General features: G+C 41.9%; 1 protein-coding gene across 1 annotated transcript; it reads right to left on the minus strand.

Moving 5' to 3' along the window:
- Positions 1-4,351: 4,351 nt before the first annotated feature.
- Positions 4,352-16,994, minus strand: Xkrx (XK related X-linked). Its single transcript, XM_059250972.1, has 3 exons — positions 16,660-16,994; positions 12,134-12,402; positions 4,352-5,613 (listed from the first exon to the last, which is right to left on the minus strand). Exons 1-3 carry the CDS (start codon positions 16,992-16,994, stop codon positions 4,868-4,870), a joined length of 1,350 nt encoding a protein of 449 aa, XP_059106955.1. The 3' UTR covers positions 4,352-4,867.
- Positions 16,995-20,734: the final 3,740 nt, after the last annotated feature.

Raw genomic sequence — 20,734 nt, forward strand, 5'->3', positions numbered from 1 at the left:
AGAATGCAGAACAAGAGAGTGAGGAAAGAGGAACAAAGGAGTGTGAGAAAGAAGAAAAAGTTTCGTAAGAATAATATGTGCAAAGTTTTCTTTAACTTACTTGAAAAAAAACCCAGCAGGATGGCAAAGCCAACTCAAATAATGGTGCTAAGTTAGACTCCAATCTTTACGTGCTAAGAACCAAAGCATGGCACCTTTTAGAATTACTTAGCATATAGTTCAATATATAGAATTAGTTTTCTAACGACACATTTTAAGTGATCATTTTAGAGCCAAGGCTGATGTGTTAATTCAATTGTCATATTATCACAGCTAACTATTGCTCTCAATATTGTGATCCAGGATTTTTAAAGGACTTTATTTTTTGAGGTTTTTTTTTTTATTTTAGGTTCACAAAAAATTAAGACAACAGTACAAAGAGTTATAGCATTGGGCCAGGGAAATGGCTCAACAGATAAAAGCTTTTGTTGTACAAGCCTGATGAGCCGAGTTTTATTTCTGGAACCCATGGTGCCATGGTGAAAGGAAAGAACTGAGTCCCCAAATTTATCCCCCGACCTCCATGTATGCACTGTGGCACGTGTGCATACTCATACATAATACATAAATAAAGAGATTCTCAGCACACTCCTTGCTCCCACACCTTCATAGCCTCCCCGATTATCACGATGCCTATAATCTCAGTGCTTGTGAGAGAGTGGCAGGCTGATTGGGCGTTTCAGATTAGCCGGGGCTACATAGTGAGGTAGAGGCCAACTTGGGATACAGAGCAAGAACCCATATAAAAAAATCAAAACAAACAAAGAAAACCCTTAAGTGAGACAAAGATTAGAAACTAGAAAGGGACTTCCAGCCATCCTCCCACACCTTTGTACCAAACTCTGGGTGCCTGTGAACACACACTCAGTTTTCATCTAAGGTTCTTTAGGACTTCTCTTTGTAGATGGAATTGAGTGCTGTCTTCTGATAAGACATGTTTGTAGAAAAAGAATGTTTGGCATGAACCTAGCTATATCTTAGAAAGGAATCCTGAAACTACTAAGAGAATTTCACAAACACTTGGGACATAGACGCTTAAGTCTTTTTTTTTTTTTTTTTTTTTTTTTTTTTTGAGACAGGGTTTCTCTGTGTAGTTTTGCGCCTTTCCTGGAACTCACTTGGTAGTCCAGGCTGGCCTCGAACTCACAGAGATCCACCTGGCTCTGCCTCCCGAGTGCTGGGATTAAAGGCGTGTGCCACCACCGCCCGGCTGACGCTTAAGTCTTGATTGAACCCTGGCTTTGATACTGGCTTCAACCTTGAGTGTATCATTTAACCTTGCTATGCCTTAAACTCTACTTGTAAAGTAGGCTTGGTATAATAGCAAATACTTTACCATATTGAGGATTGAACATATAAATATAAGTAGAATATATATATATATATATATATATATATATATATATATATCAATATCATAGGTACACACCTTTAACTCAAGTAGGGAGGCAGAGGCAGGTGAATCTCTGTAAGTTCAAGGCCAGATTGGTCTACATAGTGAATTCCAGACCATCCAGGGATACAAAGTGAGACCCTATCTCTAAAGTACATGGTACTATAGTATACATGCTGTGTTCATAAATATAAGCTATTATTTCATTTTTTTCACAGTACCTCACAGTTCTGTGTCCATAGTCTTTAAAATACTTGTGGAACAAGTGAAAATAACAACTAACATTTATTTACTAGACCTTCCTTTATGCTGACTTGCCCATACTTAGCCGTCAAAATTATCAGTAGTATGAGAATAGTTGTTGAGACCATGTTGACTACTAGGAAGAAACTCTTGCTTTAGTAGTTCTTTTATCCAAACCTCATTGTTCAGTTTTCCTTTCCCAGAAACCCTTTGCTAGCCTAATCTGTGTCTTCTCTTTCACTCAGCAAGGTTTGTCCATATACTATATCCCCTGTGTCACTTTAAAATTTCAGAGGATATATTTGGGCCTGGTAGTGCAGGTCTGTTAACTCAAGCTACTAGGGCAGCTGAGACAGGAGAAATGCACATTCAAGGTCTACCTAGGCTACCCATGAGTTCAAGACCAGCCTGGGCAACTTACCAAGACCCTATTTCAGGAAAAAAAAAAAGAATTGGTATATAGCTTAGTGGTGTGGCACATGCCTAGCAGGTGCAAGTATTGAGTGCAAGCTTCAGTACTGAAACAAGAACTTTATATGGTGAAAAGAGTATTTACAGATGTGTTTGCAAACAGAAGTGGGTATTTCCCCTGCCCACCCTCTCATATTCCATACTTTCTCTCTGTGTGTCTGGAAGATAGCTATGTAACAGAAGGACTACCAGAGAGGAGTATCTAAGGGCTCATTTGCATAATGCATCAGTTGCGACTCTTCTCCCTTCTCTGAGTGAGGGCAGCAGGTTTTTCAGGTTAGAAGTTACTCCACACCCCTGTCCCTAAACTCTCTTCATTCCTAGGATATTAAGTCACCATAGCTGGAAGGACACATGGGGAAAATGTTTGCCTGATTTGACATTGAGGCATTCTTTTCTACCCTGTGTCTCTCTGTTCCCATAGTTTCTCCTCTTCAGTAGCTGGTTCACATGCTCTTATGTACCAAATTATTATTCCAAATACCATTCCTGCTTTTAACTGAGGGCACAGTAATCACTAGGCAGAAATTCTTGCTTGGGATCTGAAGAGGCAGTGCTCCTTTGGAATTTGATAATATCCTTCACATTCTCCATAAATAGCTGTCAGAAGTCCATGTCAGTCTCATATGACAACCAGAGACTCTGTCATGATAAAATGGTATGAAGGAGTTGAGGCTGTCTCTGAATTATTACATTCTTAAACTAAATTGCCAATCTTTTTAGTTCCCCAAGGCAGTTGAAGTTGGTAAAACCACACTAGACATGTGAGGAAATAGGATAACTGGCTAACAGCTCACTACTTAGAAGAGGGAGCCCCCCCCAACATAAGAGTAAAACTGGATGGTGGTGAAGACCTCACATCAGAATCTTTACAAGTTCTTGAAACATGACAACCACAGCTAGTCTGGTTTTACATTTTTGTTCATCTTTAATGCTTTTAGAAGTAAATTATCAATCTAAGCCATCTGTCATCTCCTCCATTCCAATTCTTCCTCTACACCCCCCATCACTATTCCCTTCCAAATCCATGTGCCTTCTCTTTTTTCCTTAGATCCCACTGAGTCCAGTCTGTGAATGGGTGGAGGAACATCTCCTGGAGTATTAGAAGCCTCTCACAGCTGCATCCAAAAGAAAACTGACTCTTCCTCTCCAAGCAGCCACCAATTGCTAATAGCTCCTCAGCTAGGATGTACTTTTAAGAGTTCATCTCACTTTCCTGGTCTGTGAGGGACAATAATTTGTTAGATAATGCTGGGATAATTGGTTTTCTAGTAGGTAGTGGCCAGAACAACATCAATTGTTTGGTTACCTTCTATGCATCCAGCTGGCAAGCCCACGGAAGTATCCAACTGGTATGAGATATGAGCATGATGATACATGAGAATACATGTATATTTATTTGGCCATTGGGGTTTGTTAATGACAAAAAGATTGACGGAATTCTACATTCCTCATTAGCAAGTAAAATCCTGCAGGGAGAAAGCAATGCTGAAATCTCATGTGGTCAGTTTCTCTCTTCATCTTTCCTTTGCTGAGGAGTCACCCAGCCCAATACAAAGCAACCTGAAGGTGCTGTCTTAGCCATTATTACTTTAGCCCCTGAAATGAAAATCAATAAAATACTCTGGACAGTAGAAGACACAAAGAAATCTTCATTTCTTTCACATATCATAAACACTTCCAGTAACTGTTTAGTTTCTCTGCTGTTTACATCAAGTAATAAAATGCAAAGAGACAGAAAAGCCGGATCAGAAGGAATTCCTAATAACGGGATACCAGGTGAGAAATTTCATTTAAACATTTCCCTCAATGGAGCTGGAGGCTTACATAGTTCCTGAAGAGTCATTCTTGGGCCTGGGAATGTCTCAGTTGGTAGAGTGCTTATCTGCCCCTGGGTCCAGTGCTCAGCACCACATAAATGGTGCTTGCCTAGCCCTGGGTTCAGTCCTCAGCACCATAGAAACCAGATGCAGTGGCACACATCTGCAGTCCCAGCACTCAGAAGGTAAAGGAATAAAGATCAGGAGTTCAAGCTACATAGTTCTTAGCTACATAGTGACTTTGAGCCCAGCTGGAGATACATGAGATCCTGCCTTGAAAAATATGCCATTCTGAATATTCCCTGAAGGAATCCTATTCTGCATACCCTTCTATAAAGGGGTGCCTATGAAGGCTTCTAAAAAGAGAATTCTTTGCTGGATGAGCACTAGTAAAATCCTAATGGAGTATTAACTCATCTGGGGAGTAGCTTTCTTTAATAATGGGACCTTCTTAGCCACAATTTCTCATTAGAGAAAATATCCCATCTACTCTCTCAGGTAAAGGTCAGACAGTTTTCTGGGAGGTTCTCATTGCTAGTAAGCTGTCACATCCTCTGACCAGTCCAGATATGCCATGGCAGAGTTCAATCAGCCCAGGGAAACTCAACAATAATTCAAACAATTGAGCAAAGCTGGAAATTCAAAGCCTCAGTGAGGCACCTGAAGTTATTCCAACTGACTTGGGTAGGAGGATGATGAACTAAGTAAACAGTGTCTAGTGCTGGTACCCAAACATAGCAGTCAATCATAAAGAAGTAAAACCTATTCGGAGGTCAGTCTTTCTTTTGATAGGCTTACTAGAAGAGTCAAGAAAATGATCCTGGGAGTACACCCTCTCCTTCAATTTCACAGTTGCTCTTGTCAACCCCAAAGCCACCCTACAATGTTCAGAAGAAAAAACTCAGACAATACTTTGTCTTGTTTCAGCCTCACATGATGGCTCTGAGGTCTCAGCCCTTTCCTGATGGTGTCTGCGGCAGCAAATACAATGGAGGTAGTCTATCACATTATGAGTGAAGAGTGAGCGCAATGGGTGCAGGTACTGGAAGAAAAGGAGCATGAATCCAATGGAAATCAGATAAGCAATGATAAGCTGCACAGCAATCAAGGAATGGCAGTAGTTCAGTAACACCTTGACTCCAAGGAACTTAAAAACCAAGACCATGATCACATTTTCTACCAATCTCACACTATAGTGCAGTCCCATATGTCCCCAGTTCTGACCTTTGTCAACAAGGTCTCTGTCTGCCAATTTCAACTGCATGGCAGACCAGCAAGAGAAGTTGATGCCAGCGTAGAGGATGGTGACAGAAATCAGTACCACCAGAGTGCCAACCCGGCTAAAATTCTTCTCAATATTGTTTGGCATTTGGGCACCACTCCTCCAGAACTTAACCCAGGGCTCAAAGAGGATGATCAAGAAGTTGAGCACTAAGAAGGGCACAGCCTTCAACTTCAAGGTGGCTGAGAAGAGCACCAGAATCACAAGGCGGGAAGTGATCTCCAATGTCCTCCAGATGGTGATACAAAGTACTTCCAGTGGCCCAAGCCGAATCTTGTAGTCATCGTACTTGATCTGGATAGCCAACATATTGCAGAGGGTAGCTCCATAGGTGACAGATATCAGGGAAAAAACTATTAGCACAGCTGTAAAATAAGGAATGAGACAAAGATGCAATTAGTTGATGTTTGTGGTGAAGCCTGTATTCAGAACCAGAGGTCCAGAGATGATGGTCAGGGCTTGAACACATCAATTAAGAGTAGACTTATATATGATCGCAGCTATGTACACAAACAGCATGCAGCTGGGTAAACATATTTTACAAAGACAGATGTAGGAGAAGATGTTCAACATCACAGATCATTAGAGAAATGAAAATGAAATTCACAGTGAGGGCTAGTAGTACAGCCCAGGGGTAGCACCCCTGCCTAGCATGCAAAGAATGACCACAGTAAGATATTGCCTAATACCTGTTAGGGTGGCCATTTATTTAAAAAAAAAGTCTAACAAAGATATAGAGAAAATGGAACTTTTATACATAATTGGAACATAAATTGATATTGCCATTGTAGAAAACAGTACGAAAGTAACTAAAAAAAATTAAAAACGGAACAACCATATGATCCATCAATTCCACTACTGGGTGCAGATACAAAGGAGAGGAAATTGATATCTCAAAGAAATATTTGCCCTGCTGTGTTGTTCAATTGTGTAGGCCCAAATTACTCAAGGTTAAAGAATCAGATCTTGCTTTACCCAGCAGGGTTGCATAAGGGGATGATTTGACCATGGGTGTGGCTACCAGGTGTTTGGAAGGGTCTACACTTGGCTGTATCTAGGAAGGGGGAGGTCTTTTGCCTCACCCCTTGGCATTGCTGTAAAAAGCCCTTTTGAATAAAGTTCTGGGCCAGTGGGTATTGAACCAGGTCCTCCCAAAGCTATCCTGTGTTTTTGTCTTTCCTCTCATCAACTAGGTCTCTCTTTCTGCCTAATATTTTCTTATCCCTATCTCCTCAAGAGTACCCAGGGAAAGGTGGGGGTAGGTCCCCCACATTCAGTGCAGCAAGATACAGAACAGCTAATATATGGAAAAAATCTAAATGTCTATTGATAAGTGCACAGGTAAAGAAAATGGTATACATATGCTGTGGGGTATTACTCAACAATTCTATGAAGGAAATTGTATCATTGCAATAAAATGGATGAATATCAAGGATATTATGCTAAGTGAAATGAGCCAGACTCAGAAATAAAAATAATGTATTACCCCATTTATAAGTAGAATCTCATAAATAAATTAGATTCAAAGAACCAGACTAGGGCAATGGTTTCCAGGGGTTAGGTGTTGAGGGAAACAGAAGGATTTTTGCCAAAGGGAACAAAACTTCTGTCACAAAATGATTAAGATTGGGAGCTCTCATGTACACCTGGGCATTCTATTTCACACTGTGATTTTTCTGAAAGAGTTCACACACACACACACACACACACACACACACACACACACACACACGTAGTAATTACATGAAGTGATATACATATGTCAAAACTTCATATTGTAGATCAAAAACATATACGCTTTGGATGAATGTACAATGCAAAAGTTTAATCATAGAAACATACAAAATAAACTTTCCAAAATGAATAAGTCTTATGACTAAAACTGAGAATTCACTGACATGGGAAGGACACATGTAAAGGTGTGGGCAGACCTAACTCATGGAATGGCATTCTGAGGGAATAATAAAGGAAAAAGGAAAAAGAAATTATCAGGAAAAATATAATCTTAGGAGACATATTAAAGTCCTTTCCTCCTCTTCCTCTCCCTTTTCCTTCCTCACCCTCCCACCCTCTTCTTCCTCCTCTGCTTCTTTTTGAAACAGGGTCTCATTGTGTTTTAGCCCCAGCTGGCCTGGAACTTGCAATGTAGACCAAGCTGTACTCGAACTCACAGAAATCCTGCCTCTGCTTCCCGAGTGCTAGGCCACTATACCTAAAGACTGCCCTTTCTAGCTGAAGTCTAATCTTTGATGTGTATCTTCTGCAAGAAATTAGTCTTCCCCAATGATTCGCTCCAGTTGCATGTGCCAAAAACTGTAGTAGAAACCCATGAAGGCAGAAGGGACCACATCTCTTTTGCTGTATCCTTACAAGCTAAACACACTTTCTGAAATATAGTATGCTCTTGATAAAGGTTTGTGGAATAATAAAGGCTTATGTGTTTACAGTGACAAAATAGATACTTAGGATTAGAAATCCTTCCTACAGCTTTGTGGGAGCTTGTGGAAGTCACTGGATATCTATAGGACTCAGTTTTCCAATTCTCTGAGCTATTATAGGGTTACTTGATTTTGTCATTAGTAATAACAATGCTTCACCCTCACAGTTTGGTATATACTTAAGCAATTGCAGCAGAGTGGTTAAAAAACTTTTAAATCCTATTTTTTGACCCATAACATCCATATTACTGTATGTTAGAGGAGACCCTAGACCTTATCTAGTCTAACTAAACCTCAATTGTAGATGATATAGGTGACCCTTCCCTTTTCCTCCTTTATGTTAATACTGATTACTAAATTAATAATAATAATAATAATAATAATAATAATAATAATAATAATAATGTTAATAACTGGGAGCTCTCAAGGAAAGTGGGAGTCCTGGGGAATGCTTATGCAAAGGGAAGGTTCTTCTTCATTTATTGTTCACTCAGAAGCCTGTTGCATCAGGTAGGTCTACCCTGTACCTCTCTAATACCACAAAAACAGGAGATCCAGGGAAGCTAGAACCGTGAAGATACATGTCCAGCTGTGAGAAAACTGAAACCTTCCCCATGAAAATCCAAAAGGAAGCACAGCTCTATTTCTAAAATCTTCTTGAGCATTGAGTAGAATGTCAGAATCCCAAATGGAGAATTGAAGTGGTTGCTCTTGGCTTTCTAAACCACTCTTGTTCCTATTCAAAAGATATGATGTTCTTTTTTTGGAGACAAGGTTTCTCTGTATAGTTTTGGAGCCTTTCCTGGAACTCACTCTGCAGCCCAGGCTGGCCTTGAACTCACAGAGACCCGCCTGCCTCTGCCTCCCAAGTGCTGGGATTAAAGGCGTGTGCCACCACCACCGCAATATGATGCTCTTTGATAAGCTGATGTGATCACAGTGGGTATCTAGCCAAGTGGGCAATGCTTTCCCTGCAATTGGAACTCAATGACTGATAGTTGTGCTATCAAAGGAAGAAAACCTGATGCTTCCAATAAGTGCCAAACCATTTCCATACGTCTCTCTACAAATAGACTAATCATATGAGATTAAATGTTGCTATAGTCAGAAACATGGCCTCCAGAACCAGACACTGAATCTAGTCATTCCCATATACTACTTACAGAACCTTGGGGAGGATTTACTTAACTTCTGTGTCTACCATTTATCTTTTGTAAAATGAGGATAGTAATAAGCTCATAGATAAAGTTGTTGTGAAGATTAAATGAAATAATTATATGGGAAAGGTTTAGAGAAATGTCTAGAAGCTAGTAAATTCTATTTAGCTAGCCTCTGTCTTCTACATCCTCCTCCTCCACTCCCCCTCCTCCTTCCTCTTTCCAAAGACCTGAATGAAGAATGCAAAGTGGTTGCTCGTAGCTTTCTAAACCACTCTTGTTCCTGTTCTCACCGCCACTCAACATAGAATTGATTATTCATATAAAACCCCCAAACCTAAGGAATTTAACTCAATCCAAAATCAGTGAATTTTTTTTTCTTTTTGTGGGTATTGCTTATTAAGATTGAGGAAATGGAGGCTGGAGAGATGGCTCGGCAGTTGAGAGCACTTACTGCCTTGAAGAGGGCCTGAGTTCTCTTCCTAACATCCTTACTGGGCAGCTCACAATTCCCTGTAACTCACCCCAGGAGTATCTGACGCCTCTAGCTCTGCCCTCCGAAGGTATCTGAACTCATGTGCACATACCCCGACACAGACACATACAGATACACATACTCCTAATTTAAAACACAGTAGAAATAATTCTTAATGGCTAACTAGGTGGCTCAATGGTCAAATGCACTTGCTGCTTGCTCTTATAGAGGACCCAGGCTCAGTTCCTAGCACCCATATGGTGGCTTGGAACTACAGTGCCAGGGAAACCGATGACCTTTTCTAGTCTCCACAGGCATCAGGCACACAAATGACACACATACAGATGTGCAGACAAACTCATACATAGAAAAGTTTTTAAAAGATGTGGTAATTGACAAATCGATCACGGGAATGAATCTATTTAGAAGATTGGTATAAAAATCCTGCAAGAAAGGTGAAAATATAAGCAATGAATATTTTAGTATGGAAAAATTGAGTATTTCACATATGAACTATATGTTATATGTTATGTTTTTGTTCCCTGCAATGCTGGAGATTAATGCAAGGCCTTCAACATGCTAGGCAGTCACTCTTCCATTGAGTTACAGCCACAGCCCAGTATGTATACATAGTAAAGAGGAGTCTAGACGCGCATATACTGAATGGTTAACAGAGATCACTTTGGGTGAGTGATGTTCTAGTTTCTAGTTTATATCTATTCCATATGGTCTGAAATGTTACCAAACATCTGACAGTCCTTAGGCTTTAGCCAGGCAGTGGTGGCGCACACCTTTAAGCCCAGCACTCGAAGGCAGAGGCAAGTGGATCTCTGTGAGTTCGAGGCCAGCCTGGTCTTGAGAGGGAGTTCCAGGATAGCCAGGACTACACAGGGAACCCTGTCTATAAATAAATAAATAAATAAATAAATAAATAAATAAATAAATAATAAAAAGTAGTATATTAAGATGGTAAACTTTCTTATAAAAAATTTAAAAACTCACACTCTGCTGATTTCTTACTCCCTCTTGGGGTAGATTTTTTTTTTATAGCTTCCCAGAAATTTTCTGTGTGGATACAATTACCTGTAGATCAATCAGTTTGCACATTTGACACTTTTGGAATGCAAACATATTTTAATTAGATGATTGCCCAACTCCCAAAATTCTCAGGAAGTAAAGCAGCATCGATTCCAGACAATGTTCCCCTCACTACTGTCACGTGTACACTTATAAAGCTTTCAAACCAACAGAACTTCATAAACAATTGTTAATGGAGAAAAGGAGATAGATCTGTCCCCTTGTGTGGGAGCTCACAAAGGTTTCGTAGTGAGATCTGAGCTTGCTTTACACAACAGGGCTGCATTAGGGAATGGCTGGACCATGAGCATGATCACCAGGTGTCTGGGATGGTCTGCACTTGGCTGCATTGGGGGGAGGTCTTTTGCTCCAGCCCTTGGTATTCCTTTAAAAGCCCTTTAGTAGAGACAGAAGGGGCAGGTGAGTTTTGACCCAGGCCCTCCCAAGGCTATCCTATGTTTCTAACTGTCTCTCTCTCTTCTATATTTCTATCTACATATTCCTTCTCCCTGCTCAAGAATACCCTGGCGGAAAAAGTGGGGGCAGGTTCCCCATACCCTTGCATTTACTTGAGACAGAGGACTTTGTCAAACAGGGTCAGTACTTACTAATAAAGAAATGGCCCAAGCTGTACCCACATCTGAAACAGCATCTGCCCAACCAGATGAAGCAAACTGGGGCTGGTAAAATTCATTAACAGCATTTGATCTCGACATCGACAATACTGACTCATATATCACCCTCTGCCAGAGGATTTACTCATCTAGGGACCTCTCCTTTTACAAGTAGGAACTTATGTCAGTGACTGCCTAGTAACTTCCTTCAGAGATCACAGAGAAAGAAAGTCAGATCTTGGACCAGACCTGACTGACCTGGATCCATCCCACACCACTTTTCTGTCTCTCCACTACCATGGGAGAAAATGATTAAATCTGTGGTTCTTTAGTGAAACTAGCTGGGATCAACTAGAGTGCTTTTTACAAATGCAGACTCTTGGCCTTCCCACGCTCTGTGATTGATTCAGGTCTGAGGAGGGAAGGTAATTTTAAAAAGACCCTTCCAACCCAGGTATGCTAGCTCTTGGCTATACAATAGTTCTAGCACTTGTGAAGCTGAGCAGGAGAATTGCCATGAGTTAGAGATCAACCTGGCGTATATAGTTACTTCCAGGCCAGCCTAGAATATAAGGTGAGACCCATCACCAAAAACAAAAAAGAAAGGAAAAGAACTTCCCCACATGATTGTGATATATAAAACTATTTGAGAACCTTCTCTCTACAGGTGGCCATCTCTAAACAAAGTAAGCAACTAGCAACACAGTGTACACATTCCAGAAAGGGACATTTTTCTTTTCTTCTGACGGCTACTCTGGCCAAAGGGGGTGTTTGTAAAAATTTTAGTATAAACATAGCTTGTCCCAGTTTAAGAATTCTGGCAGGTCTGAGATGTCTGACTCCCTAAGTTCTAGTGCTGTCCAATAGAGCTTATTGTGATGCTGAAAGCGTTCCAAACTTGTGCCATCCCAGAACACGAAGTTATTAGTCAGACGCAGCTACTGGGCATTTGCACTGTGGCCATCACTACTGAGGAAGTGCACTTTTAGTGATCTTTATTTATTTATTTATTTTTCTTTAAATTGCACACAAGGCTAGTATATCCAGTATATTGGATAGTTTAGGCCTAAACTTCTAAGATTCTTGGTTTAAACAGAGCCCTCCCTTCTCTTGACCCCACTCACCTCTACCCAGGGGGACCTCTGCAGAGATCAGAGTCACATAAAGTTGATAGGTTAGCTGGGGCACTGAGCCCAAGAAGGCTTGAATCTGTGACATACGTTTGTAGGCATTACGGTGCATAGCCAGGGTCCGGATGGAGTGGCCCACCTCCCATTCTATCAGCACCTCCTGGCCATTTATTAGCATCTTCTTTCGAGTGAGGCTGACATAGGGCTCCTCTTGCCCCTCTTTCTTCCACAGTGTAAGGTACTTAATCATGGCCTCCAAACATCTGCGGGAGTAAAGCATCACGGGAACTTAGCTAAAATTGTCCCAAGAAAGGAAGGTGTCATAAAGGGAAAAATCTGGGGGAGGCTGTATTACTTATTTTGGCATTTCCTTTCTTCTGCCAATTGCTCATGAGTCAAGGGTTGGCCATACCTTGTACAAGTCACTTGGGTCTAAGTTTTTTCTTCTGTTTGGTCACCTACTGGCCTATGAACACCATTTCAGGAATACTTCCTTCTAGTCAAGGAATTGTTTTATCTCCTCAAAAATATGCCTGTAGTTTTTTTTAAAAAAAAGTCTCACATACAAAAGTATTAAGAAACACTATGTTCTGAGATAAAGATGAAGGCCCCCAAATGCCCTGGTTTTCACAAGACCTTAAATTCCTAAATTCAAACATTCTTTAATAAATGCATTCAGCTTCATAAGTGAGATTCCTAAGTTCTGCTTTTACAAGAAAACATCTCTTTTTGAGTGCCTCTTTCTGGGGACAGATCCTTTTTAAACCTGATTCTTTCTTTATGAGGAAAATAACCTTACGAGAGCATATTACCCATGAAGTCCTGATGACAGTCTATTTCCTGTTATGACCCTCCCACCCCTCCCCCATCACCATCAAAAGCTCTGGCAGCTCTGAGGCGGTAAACAGAAGAGAAAAGCAACTGGTGTGCACTGTGTTGTTGCACCTCAGTGTGCTTCCCCCCACTGACCCCGAAAAGAAGGGAAACTTGCCTACTTTTGACAAGAATATTTGTAGTGGAAACGAAGACATCTTCTCCAATAGACTGAGGGCAGAGGCTCTATTTATCTGGTTTCCAGCTCTTATCACATAGTGGGGATTTGATAACCATTTGCTGAGCAAATGAGAGGATGAGAATGAAAAAGAGAAGGCAGGTGAGAAATGGCAGAAGGTGAGGGTAACAGAGAGTGATTTAACAGGAAAACAGACTAAAGACAAGTTCAGGATTGATGGGCTTTTTCTAGGCTTTGACTGTTAATAGGAAGGTTTAGACTATAAGTACTGGCTGCCATTTTCCACAGGTGCCCTGGAATTTTTTTCATGTGTATTACTCCAATACATACAGGAGAAATTTCCACATTTGAGCACATGTGCATGTGTGTGCACGTGTGTGTGTGTGTGTGTGTGTGTGACACACACACACACACACACACACACACACACGAGCACACGAAGAGGCACACATGTGCCACAGTTTGTGTATGTAGAGATCAAAGGACAAACTTGGGTGTTGGTCCTTGCCATCCACCTTGTTTGAGGCAGTTCTCTGTGTGTATACCAGGCTAGCTGGCTGCAAGCTGCTGGGGATTTTCTTGTCTTTGTCTCCCATCTCACTGTAGGAGTACTGGGAATACAGGTCCAGCTGTCCATGGGTTCTGGGCACCTACACTCAAATCCTCATGCTCACACAGTAAGTGCTTTATCCACTGAGCCATCTTCCTAGCCCTGAAACTTCCATTTTCTATAGACAAACTGGAAGACCTGGGGGAGAAAAGGAAGGAAAGAAAGAAGAAATTGCAACTCTTTCACTATTTAGGGAAAAATGTCTAAGCACATTTTCAAGGCCATCCATACCATTGCTTAACAAAATATTGGAGTAGTGGCATGAAGTATTCTGTGTATGCTTCTACTCTTGTGGCTGTTTTGCTAGTTTAAGCAAGAGTTCTTGCCTTGCTCCTGAGCTACAGTAAACCAGAGTACATCTTCATTCCCAAAAGCACGTTTGCATTTCATGTAAGGGAGCTGTGCCCTAAAAACAGCTCCATTTGCCTGATAGCAGTAATCAAACTCTTACCTAATGAGAAAAGGAATGGGTCTTGAAAATAAGCATATCCATAGTATCATTTCTGGGTTTGTAATGATTTTTTGGAAGAAGTACAGGCAACAAATGGCTGCTGAGAGAGGCAGAACCAGTCTTGAACAGGAACAGACCCCATGACAGGTTACTTTGTGGTCAAGCCCGAGTGGTCAGCCTTAAACACATACACATATGAATAACACTGAATGGACTCAACAAGTTATATATATGTATATATGTAGCTGGAAGTCCCATAGCATATGTAATTTTATATTTAATATAAATATCAATAATAAAGAAGAGTCATGAATTTGAAGGAGTTGGCAGGAAAAGAGATGCAAATGATATGAATCCAGTATGTATATAGGAAATTTTCAAAAATATATACAAATTTTAAATTAAAAAAAAATTATCTTCCTGCTGTGGGCTGAGGGCTTAGAGTAACCAAGGGTTATAAATGTGTCTCAATCCACGTGCACTACAAGTTAAATGACAATCTGAAAAATAGTGAACAACACTCCACGGAGAGCAAAGTCAAAAACAGCGTAGAAGGCCATAAACAAACAAAAAAAGGAAGTAGAAACTCAGGGCTGGGTACTTGCTAAAATTTGCATCCTCTTCAACTGCTAATTTAGTATATTGCATTTAGAACAGGAACAAAAAATGGCTGTCTTGAGTCTCTAGTGACATCTTGAAATTTCATGGTTCCAAGTTAAAGATAAAGTCTTCCTTTTATAGCCAACTTGAAAAACTTAGAACAGGAAAGTACCTTTAGATCACCCAACCCAAAAGTTACATACAGCCAGCTAAGTCACATCTGGATAGTACGCATTTAGTATGGCCCATACTGCATTTTTTGCAGGTTGCCAAATTTAAAATCATGAAATTTCACATTAAACCCTGTCTTGGGAACTAACTTCTCCTCAAAAGTTAGGTCTGGCAATACTGAGTCTGAATTCCAACACAGAAATGATGGGTTAGAATTTTTAAGTGGCTGCCTCCTAGACAGGCACGTCCCAGATTCCAACTTGCCATGGTATTCCATTTCTTTAACACTGAGACTTTATTTCCATTTATCAACAGATGTGAGACTATTTTCTAATTCTTGACCCACTTGGTTCATTTATAGTACATGCCTAGCCCCTCTGAGCACTTGGATTTAGAACACAAGGTCTAGTCCAACCCATTTCCTTACAGATGAGGGAACTGAGGCACAAGACATTTTTAAGAGATGCCACTAAGGCCATTCAACTAGTGAAACTAAAGAGAGGACTAGACTCTTGAGCTCCTAATTCAGGCCACTGCTTTGTGATGATATCCCACATTTTCTGTGATGGAACCTAACCAGTTCCTCCTCGTTTAAAACAATACTGATAAACATTTTCCAGATTTAAGGAAATATAATTGACAAATAGAATTATATAGATATAGATATACAGATAGGTAATAGATTTTATTAAGGGGAGTCCCATTCTTAATAAATTTCACAGAGTGTTTTGAGATCTCTAATGATGAGCTATCTTCCTATTGTGATTCCACCATCAACACTGTGACCCATATTCCTCAGCTGACTGCAGATGTTTGCCTCTCTTACAGTCACGACAAACTTGGTCCATTCCTCCCTACTGATTTCATAAGTTACGCAATGTTTCTCTACCTTGAAACCTCATAGCATCCAGATGAGTCTGCGGACACAGATGCCTGTCTCCCTACAATTAAGCACATTCTCACCTTGCTCACAGCAATCTGAATGGGAGTACTGATATACTACTGCTCTTTGCTACTAACTCCACACAGAAGTGGACTACCTTCCTTGGTCCTTCCAATCTGTGTACATATATTGCAGCAACCTAACATGAGATAAGCAAGAGACTGCTCTACCAATAAAGAAATTGAACTTCATTGAGTTGTAGTACCAGCTTGCTACCACCTAGTACATAAAGCATTTTCCAGATGTCAAATAGCTCTAGAAATTTTGAAAGTGGCAAAAAAAAAAAAAAGCCAGCCCAAGAAGTTCAAGTTGTGAAAACTGAATGTGGGACAGAATGGAAGTAGGAATGAATGATTATCCATTCATAACGCATCTAAAAGGCAGAATTCAAATTCCAAGTAAAGTGAAAAATCTATATCTATAACCCGAGAGCACAGGGTGGCTGCATTTGTTGGTCCCATACCGGTTTCCACAACACAAACTCAGTAAAAATTGTCTAATAAGTCGTATTGGTGATATTGCTCATCGTTTTTAAATACATATACATGCCACAAGGTCACCATGGTGGCACCCAAGATTTCAGATAAGGTTTCAGGATAGTAGACAGGGAAATCGAGTGAGAAGGAATGGAAGAATTAGATTAGAAACACAGTATCAGATTATAAATATTAGCTTCATCCTCCTCTGTACACGTTTGAAGGGGTTGGTTGGGGAGAGATTTAAAAATGCTCACCTGATAACAGGTCCCAAGAGGATTAGATGCATAAATAATGACAGTGGTCTGTCTTTGGCCAGGTCTCTGTGGACAAAAATGAGGGTCAACTGAACCATAATGGATGAAAACATGAAGAAGGAAAAGGTGTATGTCATCCAGAAGGTTTCGTTATTCTTTCGATAAATCCTAACCATATACAAGGCAGATGCAGCCTCCCCACAGTACAGAAAGGTGGAGAAGAGGATACTAAACGGAAAGGTAAAGCGTGGGTTAGGCCCGCGGATGACATCTTCTCCCAGAGAGGAAACTGGAACCACATTTGGCTCCTCGGGAATTTCATAAACCCTGTCCATTGTGGAGAATCTCTTATGGTCTGGAGTTCAGAGCTCTTCTCCATCCATCCCCAACAGAGTCCGCATAGCCACTGCTGTCCAAGGATCAGTCAGGTGGACAGTGTCAAGTCGAGTTCCTGAATGAAGACCGACAAGTCAGAACAGGAGCCACCTCTCTTCCAGACTTGAGAGTCTGGAATAGAGAGTCCAGAAGTATCTCTTTGAACTTCACTCTTGATTGGCTGGAATGCAATCATCAACATAGATGCTGAGAAACTTAGACAAGCACCCCAGCACTGAGTCTGCTGTCCAATTCCAGGTGTGTGAAGAGTCAAGAACAGCTGTTTCCACTGAGGCTCCTTTCACAGTCCCCCAGGCAGGGGAGTAGCCACTCTGGGGTGGCACATCACACAGTCAGCAGCTTCTCCTGAGGAATTCTCATCAGTGTGGCCTCGTAAGTCAGCAAAGAACTGAACCACGGCAGAAGGAGTACAGCCTGGAGGATTCAGTTCAGCACCTAGGTACCCATCCAACCGTATCCATCCATCCAACCTGCTGCTAGATTGTGCCTATTAGCTTGCCTGCTCGCGCTGGCTCACCAGAGCGCTCTCAGGACCTGCAGGGAGGCAAGGGTTCTCAGGAAGGTTTCCCAAGCCCCGCCCCTAAGACCGCCTGGCTGGGGGCCGGAGTAATGCCACCACTGTCCCCAAGCGAGGTCTCCTCGGAAAGAAGAGGGGCGCGCCGTATGGAGTAGAAGAGGCTGGAGGGGTTTCTTTACCGAGACACTTTCCTACGAAAGGCACAGTTTGAGAAGTGCGGCGGGTCCTGGGCTTTGGGACCTATGGTACCTGGATGACTTGGGCGTGGTGGCGGCGGCGTGGGCCAGGCGAGTGGGAGAGACAGCTGGGGCAAAACAAAATGAGCCAGAGTTCCAAGACGAATTGCCAAGGGATGCTCCAGGTAGCTAGGCACATCAAAAAGGAGCCTGAGCCCGTCTTCCGCAACATTTCTCACCATGACCTCAGGAGCAAGGAGGGAGCCACAGCTTTCCTCTTCTCCGGGAGCAGCAGCAGGCACCCACTTCTACCCCTCCCTCCACAGCTAGCTAAAGTGGCTCGCTCCCACACTCGCTCGACCCACGCGGTTAGGCAGGTGTGTCTCCCTTGGCCGCAGGGTTGAACTTCCCCAGGTCCTATTGCCCTCCAGATAATATCAGAAAAGTGGGAACCTAAGAGGGAATTGGGTCAGAGTTTCCTGCCCAGGTAAGACTGTATGCAGCAAAGGGAAGATTGAGTCAGATAGAGATCAAAACTCACAGCCAGCCCACAGACACTGAAAGCACATATATGCCTTGATTTCTGCTCTTACAAAATGAGGCCAGGACAGAAGCTTCAGAATAAACTTTTAGGTCTTTGGTTAAAAGGCTCTGAAGAGGGGCCAGATTCTAAACAGACTGGCGAAGAACCAAGAGAGATGTTAGGGAAAACAGAGAGGGGTGTCTTAAATAGCTCTTAAAATTGCCTGGATTTTTAAAGGCAATCCTCCCCCACCTCAGTGAGCTTTTGTTTTCCTGCCTCGTTTGCATAATCCTAAACCCCAAGGAAAAAAGGAAAACAGCTGCTTCTGGGTGATATCAATGTAGCACCCTGTGCCAATCTCCTTCTACCACAGGAAGTTAGCAAGAGGAATCTATGGGAGGAGTGGCCAGAGAGCAGCCACCAAAAGGATGGATGACCTCAAGGTGGATTTAGTCTTTGTTATTTATGGTGTGTGTGTGTGTGTGTGTGTGTGTGTGTGTGTAGCTCTCTCAATTGTCACCTCCTTTCCCAAGAGTCAACTGGGGGACACATTCCACCCGGAAAGGTTGTCCTCTGAAGCACAGCTGCCCCTGGTCTAGCAGCTGGCCTGGGAGGCTCATACTTCCTCTTTTGTGGTGACACTATTAAGATCAACTTCTTAAAAACTGTCGATGTCTTAGAAGATGGGTGTTCCACCGGTGGGACACAGGATAGAATCTCTTTGCACTGTTTTCCTTTGTTATTTATTTTTCTTTGGGGGCTTTGTTATTTTGTTTGTTTTTTGAAACAAGATCTCACTATGTATGTAGCCCTGGCTGGCTGGCTCACTCTGTAGACCAGGCTGGCCTCAGACTCAAACACATCTATCTGCCTCTGCCTTCCAAGTGCTAGAATTAAAAGTATGTCACCTGCTTTAGCAAACAGCTTATAAGGAGGATTTCAGGCAGGATGACCAATTTATCCACTTCACTCTATAGGGTGAATTAGTCATCCAAACACAAAAAAAACAAAGCTATCAAGATTGTAAGATAAAATTGCAGTGTTCTTTCTGCCTTCTGCCCCATGCCTTAACCACTCCCCCAATACATAGCTCCACAGTCTTCCGATTTTGGTCCCAAATGACTAGTTGGCCTGTCTGACAACCAAGGCTATCTGTAATCACTACGGCTTCTCTATAATTTGAGTCACCCACGCTACCATACTGCACACCTTTTACACCAGTCCAGCAGGTTTGCTCACTTAGCCATACTCATCCTGCTCACCCCCACTTCTGCGCCTTGTAGATGCCATTTACAGCTCGCTTCATCCCTTTCTCCATTAGTCCCAGCTCTAGTTTTTCAGGGGTCACCTCTAACCCTGTCAAGCCATGTCTAACTCCCTCTACCCTCATTTTTCTTTTCTTGTGCTATCTGTACACACACTCTCTTGAATGAGTCCTTCAACTCTGTTTGCTCTGCCTTCCCAACAGGAGTGTGAATATAAGGAGAATGCCTAAGGAATGTTTAGTGTGACTCTCAATGACAGTGATGATGAACAAATGGGATGATGAAGATTCCTCCCGGTTACTTCCTCCATGAAGTCAGGCAGGACTCAATCAGACTCGACTCCAAATGCTGTAGCCGTAGCCATTATGGCTAGGGCACAAAGTCTTTCAGCTGACTATGCAGTCTTAGTCACCAACTCAGCTCACAGAGGATGTCTGTCAGTCCATGGATCTGTCCCTTCTCAGGCAGAGTTGGGGTTTTCTTGTTGTTGTTGTTGTTGTTTTGTTTTGTTTTTTGTCAGCATGACATTTTTGTCTCAAATTATGAATTATTTCACGTGTATTCATTTTTATGTCCCAACTAAATTATTATAGGATCTTAAGGGCAGGACTCCTGTTATACTTTTATCGGATTCCCCCCCACCCAGGGCTATTATAAACCTGTCAGTTTCCTGCCATCTGATTCCTCTCATCAACCAGCTTCTCTCTTTTCAGTCTTAAGACTCTCTGGCGCTCTGGGTCACTAAATCCTTTGGTCTCTTATTTCCCTGTTCCTTTGCCCTACTGGAAAAAACTAACTGAGAACATCACTGTCTCTAATATTCTTAGGTCCATTCGGTATGTTAATTTTCCTATTGCTATGATAATATACCCAACAAAAGCAACTTAAGGGAAGAGGGGTTTATTTTGGCTCACAGTTCCAGGGATACAGTCCATCACGGCAGCAAGAGCAGGGGGCAGCTGGCCACAGAGCAGCTACAGTCAGAAAGCAAAGAGTGATAAATGTCCATGTTCATCTCACTTTCTCCTTTTTATTCAGTCCAGGACCCCAATCCATAGAATGTTAACATCACCCACAGTAGGCAAGTCTTTCCACCTCATTAGCTTTATCTTTATAATCCCTCACAGGCACGCCCAGAGACTTGTCTTCTAGGTTAATGTAGATCCTATTAATTTGACAACCAAGATTAGCTATCACA

The sequence above is a fragment of the Peromyscus eremicus genome, chromosome X, assembly GCF_949786415.1.
Source record: "Peromyscus eremicus chromosome X, PerEre_H2_v1, whole genome shotgun sequence".
NCBI classification, from domain to species: Eukaryota; Metazoa; Chordata; class Mammalia; order Rodentia; family Cricetidae; genus Peromyscus; species Peromyscus eremicus.